At 42.6% G+C, this 7400-nt stretch overlaps 1 protein-coding gene across 1 annotated transcript in view; it reads left to right on the top strand.

The window, feature by feature from the left end:
- Nucleotides 1-699: 699 nt before the first annotated feature.
- The window catches only part of hdac11 (histone deacetylase 11), a 39384-nt gene continuing 32683 nt past the window's right edge, over nt 700-7400 (top strand). Inside the window, exons 1-4 of the mRNA XM_075461868.1 lie at nt 700-899; nt 1305-1361; nt 1456-1604; nt 7084-7184. Coding sequence (XP_075317983.1) covers nt 1327-1361; nt 1456-1604; nt 7084-7184 — 285 coding nt within the window. The 5' untranslated portion in view covers nt 700-899; nt 1305-1326. The remainder of the gene's footprint in view (nt 900-1304; nt 1362-1455; nt 1605-7083; nt 7185-7400) is intronic.

The following is a 7400-nucleotide window of genomic DNA, read 5'->3' as shown; positions in this document are numbered from 1 at the left end:
CTAACATGCTTCTTTTTGGGCCGTGGGAGGAAGCTAGAGTACCCAGAGAGAACCTATTCATGCACGGGGAGAACATGCAAACTCCACGCAGAAAGGTAACCCTTTCTACCAGCAAGTGCCACCAGCAGAGGAAACACAGATTCTGTTGGGCCACTTTCCCAGCATGCCTTACGTCTGCCTTGTGACTAATTGTTTTGTTCATTTTAGTTATTAATGTGTTTTCTGTTTGGTCTGATTGGTTATTGTCATTCTTTTATGCACTTTTGGTTTGTGACAACCTGAGTTAAGTTTGTATGTGAGACTTATTCCCCTGCATTTTCATCATTATATTTAGTTTTTGTACTTGTTATCATTAGTTTGCTCCATGAATTGCTGAATATTACCGCTATAATTCCTACTTCAGTTAATAGTTTGATAAAAGTCTGTCTTTCAGTTAAACAGATATACAACTCTAGGTGTAAGAAAATGGGTTTTCATGATGGGAGGTTGTTTACAATCATAACATAGTAAATTCCACGCAAGTAAAGGTTTTCAGTGACGAACAGAACAAGATACAGTATGTCGTATGTGAATGCATAACATCAGCTCCGACAATGTTTGTTCTGCTTTAAATTTTCCTGTACGCAAACAGCGCAGTAGGTGTCACTGTAAAAGCGAAAACGGATCATGCGCATTTACAACGTACGTAGCCTACGTACGTAACCTACGTAGTTGTGACGCAGGAGGGAATAAGCAAACTATCAATGAAACACTACAGTATCATGAAAAGACGTTATTCTGCCTAGCTAACGTCAGACAACCCGTTAAATACTGTAGTGGAGAACAAAGACAGACAACCGCAGTCTGTGGTGCTTATTTTCAGCATTTGTTCGACGCCCCGCGTTGTTCCAGAGTAGCAGGTGAGTTACACCGGTTGTTGCTGGTTTCTGTCCTCGGTTTCTGTCCTCAGTTCTGGACTTTTTCAATGCGCGGCTGTGGCGTAGCTTTAGTCTTGAATGGTCAAAACCGAGCAGGGCAGGGCTTTGTAACCAAAAGGGCTCACATATACATGCTGGATGGCTGTGTGTATTTGCTACATATTTCCTTAAACCGTTGCGAAAATGAATACACATCTATGCGCATGCGCGAGTATTTTATCTTTTTTTTTTCTTTTCTTCATCATTTCTACTCTCAAGTTATTAAAATAGTTGAAAACGAAATTTTAGTCGTGTTTTTAATTCAATGTATTTTTTTGTTTTTGTTTCGTGATATTTGCAGCAGTGGAATTTTTCAATCTAATTTGGTCATTTTTTTTCCCCTTCCAGATGATAGCAATGTCAGAAAAACATGTCCCTCACAGAAAATGATGATAGAAAGAGGGAGTAAGAAGCACAAACAACCCGCTTGTTACAACCAATAGTACATGTTATTCAGTGGGAAAATAACTCAATAACATTTTTGGCATTCTTGTTTCAGCTCTCACCACACTGATTTGTATGCCAGCATCCCTCAGGCTTGTCTGCCCATTGTGTACCACCCAGACTACAACATAACCTTCATGGGCCTTGAAAAGCTCCATCCATTTGATTCCGGGAAATGGGGGAAAGTCATACACTTCTTAAAAGGTAGGAGACAGACAAATGAGGACATCTCCTTTGGTCATTGTATATGAAAGACCTCAGATTGGATGTAAGTGGAAAACTGAGGTGGAGATGAGAATATAAATAATGATGGTGTGAGATGTGGTTCCTGGAGAGGATTTAAAGGTAGTACAGCAATAGTAGACGCAATAGAGCACAGATGATTAAAGAAAACTCCTGGTGGGAGCGGGAGCCACAATGGGTTACAGGGTGAAGGGAGAACAGTTGCCAGGCGTCTTACATGACTTCACATGAAGCTGTGGTCAGGTTGCATATACATCCCCTGGTAAAAACGATCAAATCACTGCTCTGGGAGGATGTTTATTCTTATCTTTTGATGTAAGGAAAAAAATAACATACTCCAGATATGACACAAAAAAATTGCATTTAACAGGTGAACATTCTGGCTTTGTAAAACAAAAAAGAAAACTCAAAAGAACATGAAGAAAAAATATAAGCATGTTTTTCCCTTTTTTTCCAGATTTAGTAGAGGAAGAAAATTGTTAGATGTCAGTACTGTAGTTTATTAGCATTATGCTTTTATGGCAGCTTGAATGACAGCTTCTTTGATGCATGAACTTTACTAATGGAAAAAAAAAATAGTCAGTTTCCAACTTCCTTTGAACAGCAGTTGATAGATCAGCTTTGCAGATCTTTACTAATTTATTTATTTACAAAAAAACAAAGGAAAAAACAACGTAATGAACATCTTCCAAGTGGGCTAATTCAATACTTTTTGCCAGTGGTTGTAGAAAATATCATTCACAGATTAATTAAGAAACAAAAGCATCAGAAGCTAAGGACACAAGTGAGGAACTGAGCATTTGCATGCTGAGGAAAGGTTCCACCTTTTGGAATTTACCAGTGCAATGATTGTAGAGAAAATGGAAGGTTTGCAGATGTCAGATCTTCTTCACATTTATTGAAGGAAAAAAGGCTTGAAAGTCTGTATTTGCTATCATCACCTTTATTCTTCAACACACCATGAACCATATAAGACAATGGGCCTCGTGCAAGAACATTTTCGTATTTTTATTCTAAATTTCTCTCACTTTTTTCGTACGAAGGTCTTGTACGAACACGCCACGTAAGATTCAACAAACGCTCTTAACTTCGTAAAAAGTGTGTAAACGATGAATGCCACCTGTGCGTATTTAAGTGCACGTGCACGAGGATAGTAGATTTGCATACTCCACGCCCAAAATAATACCATATAAGGCTGTGCTTCCTCTCTCCTAGGCCAGGAAGTGTTGAGTCATGAAAATTGCGTCAAGGCGCAAAAAGAGCAACTTTACGGGCTCTGAGATTGAAGTTCTGCTTTCAGAGATTCAGAAAGGAAATCTGTCATTTTAGCAGTGTCAGCAGTGGAATTACAGGACCTGCTAAAGCAAAGAAATGGGAAGTTATTACGAGTGCTGTTAATTCCGTGTCATCTGTAGTTCGTAATGTCACCGAAATAAAGAAGAAATGGTTTCATATGAAAATGGCTTGAAAAAAAAAACGTCTCGCATGGCTCGATGACTGCAACTAAAGCCGTGCAATCAGTTGTTGCCTCGTCATGATGGCACTTTGATGGGGTGGTCCATGAGGGGGGTCTTCTGGCACCACACCTTGTCTGCCTGGGCTGGTTCAGGTAGTAGGAGACCCTCGTTCATGGCAATATTGTGCAAAATACCTTCTCTGGGCTATAGAGCAGTTTCCCGCTGTATCGAGACACACCCACCTGGCCTTGAGCTCAGTGCGCTCCACAACAGCACGGGTGCTTTGATGCATATATGTGTGCAGTCTATTGCTCCGATTATGATTGGCAGTCCAGCCACGGCATGAAAGTCCCGCTTAATTTGTACTTGTTGGACAGCGGTGTATGGGAATCTGATGTACCATGGGTGATAAACTGATGAGAGCTTTGATGACCAAGGGGAGCGCACGACTCACAGAGGGCTGGGACACCCCCGATCTGTCTCCAATCTCCCTCTGAAAGGTTCTTGTGGCCAAAATCCAAGGGTGGTGAGGACCTGGACGTGTGGTGGAATTGGGTTTGATCGGCGTATTTCTCTCTGGCGTTGTGGCTCTAGCAAGCTGCATATTTCCAGCAGCACAGTCCTTGGCAATCCTTGTCTGTCTCCGCAAGGATATCTACAGGGTCTCGGAACACACGCTCTCTTCCAAGTGCCTAAGGCATCCAAAAGTAGAAAGTCAGCCGCTGGTTACACTTCCCATTGACCTTGTTATATACAGAGTCAAATTAACCTTCAATTAGTGCATAAAAAGAATAATGTCAACATCATTATGGGGTATAATGTAAATATTTATTTATGTTTGCTTCAAAGTAATTAAATGTACAATCCATTAGTCAAGTAAAATTGATTATAATAACAGCGGACTATTTTACGAACCTCCTGCGACAGGTCTGGATCACAAGTAAATTCTGTTCTTACCTGAAAGAAAACGTAAAATACCAAAAGATTGGTGAATGCGCAAGTTCTCTTAAATCACTCGTACGCACAACTTAAGAACAAATCTGTGTGTACGAACGGTTGTTGCATGAGGCCCCACGTTCTTGTTGTGACGCCGCACTAATCGTAGCTTGATTGAACTGTGCTGGATGTCCTTGCCTACAAATGGTTGGAGTTGCTTTGAGCTGACACTGGATGATGATGTGAGGATAAAGATGACATTGAAACATTGGTACTCTGCGCCCTGTGGTGCATCATTTTGTTGACCTGACTTTAAAAGAAACAAAAAGGAAGTATTGTTAGTTTTTTTCTTATATTTTGCAATGTAAGCCACTGCACTATTCCTGAACTCCAGGGCCCTCATTTATCAAGCGTTCTTAGGAACAGATCTGTGCGTAAAGCGTGCGTGCAATCATTCCTGAGCAAAGTGTGGGATTTATGAACATGTACTTGAACTTAGAAATGTGCCTAAATCTACGCACAGCTTTGACCATGCTTACGCACATTGCCTAGTGGTAGAATTACAAAACTGCAAATGGTGTTGATCGCTGCACAGGGGAATATTACAATGTTCATTCAATTGTTGCATTACAGTATGTCTGACGGCATTTGGGTCCGTGTAGCCTATGCAATTCCAAAGCACGGTGCATTAGACCTACCTGGCGTTCATTGCATTTCATTCAGAGTGTAACAATAATTGTTTCACCAGAAGACCTGACAATAATCAGCCTAGTTTAATTGATATGGGTATAAAAGGCACACGTAGGACATGCCATTCAGAACGCAACATGGCCCATCTTGCATTGCTTTAGGATCTGAAAAACCGTGCGCTACGGAGGGAGCGCGTGTTTAGGGAGCGTGCAGATTTATTGGCAGAAAGTAGTGAGTGGCTTCTAAGCAGGTTCAGATTTCCAAAACATATATTGCTCTGCCGTGAATTGGGGCCATTTCTCGAGCGAGAAACTAAGCGCACGCAAGCCATACCAGTGCATAGCCTATACAGGTGCTGTCCACTCTGGGCTTTTTGGCTACAGGTACGTTTCAGCGCGAGGTAGGAGATCGATGCGGCATTTCTCAGCCGTCCATGAACCGAATTCTACCCACAGTGTTGGATGCGATTATTTCTTTGGCACCGACTTACATTTGATTCGGGGGTCCACGCCAGGTAGACATTAAGTGAGGGTTTTATGGTATCGCGCAGTTCCCCAACGTCATAGGAGCAATAGACTGCACTCACGTCGCACTAAAAGCACCATCACAGCACGAATACAACTTCGTGAATTAATGTACAGCTTATATGCGACAGTGATATGCTGCTTCTCAATGTCGTTGCCCGATGGCCAGGGGGGACGCACGATTCCTTTATTTTGCAGAACAGCTCCGTGGGCCTTCGTTTACAAGAAGGAGCTGTTGAAGATGGATGGCTTATTGGTGAGTGTTGCGCAGCATGTTTGCAACATTGGTTATATGTTATATGTGTTCGAACTACGGGGGGACTCGGGGGATCCGAAACCCCCTGAAACTGACACGAGACCCCCCGAAAACATGATTTGGGAAATGTTGGGGGGTCTCTAAAATATTGGCAAAATGTGATTTCCCCTAATGAGTTATGATTGCAGACGCGATGCGTGTGTGGAGGTGTGGAGCCTGTGTGCGTAATTGGCATAAAGCTGTGCTGTCCGCCGCATATGATTCTGTATTGCTTCTCTAGCCTGATAAACCAGCCTAAATGGATTGGATGTCTAATTTAGTCTGGCTCCGATCAATGGATACAACGGAACATTGTTGATGAGCACAACCCGTTGTCTTTCAAACCGTGTCTGTGCCTATAGGCCAACGCTCTGACCAATCAGTGCAACTGACTGTGACGTAGTAAGCGCGACAGAAAGCTTTGGTGGGAGGGGACTCTTCCAAAACTGATGCCAAGGCTGAATCAAACGAGCGCTGTTCCATTGCCGCCGCCATCTTTCTTGTTGTGCTTTCGCTTGTCTATGTTCGCTTCCACTGCCCAACGTCGCACTGCTCTGTCGTCACTCCCTCAAAACCCCGCACCAGAACCCTCTGCCCCGCCCGCGTTGATTCAAAACACATCTCTGCGTTGTGATTGGTTTAGTTGCCATCTGCCAGATTCAGGGCAGTATTTTCAAAATGAAAAGTGGTTTGAGGCCAGACCCAACCGCAGGCAAAACATTTTGCCGTCCAGCAGTTGGCGCTGGTTTTCCAGGCTATTGCTTCTCATGTGTTTTCGAGATCCGCGCTCTGAGTCAATCAAAACAAATCAAATCAAATTTATTTGTGTAGCACATTTCATGTACAAACAGTTCAAAGTGCTTTACATAAAATAAAAGCATTGCAGCAGGGAGTGCAAGAAGCATTAAAAATACGTAAAAGAATATAAAGAGAAACAAATAAAATCATTTAAATGAATTTAAAAACAGGTAACAGTCTAGATAAGTTAAAAGATATTTCATGCATAGACACATGAGAAAAGAAATGTCAAGCGCAAGCAAGCAAGTTCCGGTGGCTTTTAAAGGGAATGTTGGTGCCATATATGGTTACTTGGGGGCGTTCCATGATGCAAATTAGTCTGATCGTGCCCGCGCAAGGTGAACTGGCAGGTGTGGTATTTATCATTGCAGATTACCTACCTGTGTGCGTACGACCTGTGTAAGAACGTTTGATGAATGACAATTTTTTTTGTACTTGGGCACATTCTAAATTTCACTCATACGACAGGATTTAGAAGGGATTCTACGCACTAATGATAAATGAGGGCCCTGCTCTCTGACTAGTCTGACACTGCCTGTAGTCTTTATTCTCACTCAGGTGTGCACTGTTATTTTCATGCAACAACTCGACTCCTGTGAGATTCCTGAGCCAGACTTTTAGCTCAAGGCACACTTCACAGAAAACTGATAAAAACTCTTATCTAGGTTTACGTCTGCTATTTCTGCCTGTGCTCCATTTGGCATTCTAAAGCCTAATGGACCTGTTTGACTGTGTCTCAGAGGAGCAGTTCATCACTGATGGGAGAATTGTGGAAGCCCGCGAGGCTACCGAGGAGGATCTGCTGGTGGTTCACACCAAACGCTACCTCAACAGACTAAAGGTAACATTGTTCTCCTTCAGAACTTTTAACCTTTTGTGCATCTCTCAAGCGCTTTTCACACACGGGCTGGAGTCCTGGAATATTCTAGAGACGTTCCAGAGCAGTGGCGTGTGACAACGCAGATGTCTGTAACATTCTCTCCGGACATCGTGAAGAGATTTTCCACCCAGCCCTCCTTGTAAAATCTCCAGAACATCAGTGAATGAGATAATATTT

Source organism: Odontesthes bonariensis, chromosome 3, assembly GCF_027942865.1.
Source record: "Odontesthes bonariensis isolate fOdoBon6 chromosome 3, fOdoBon6.hap1, whole genome shotgun sequence".
Taxonomy (NCBI): domain Eukaryota; kingdom Metazoa; phylum Chordata; class Actinopteri; order Atheriniformes; family Atherinopsidae; genus Odontesthes; species Odontesthes bonariensis.
Note: the sequence above shows the minus strand (reverse complement) of the source record. Positions and strands in the feature narration are given on the sequence as shown.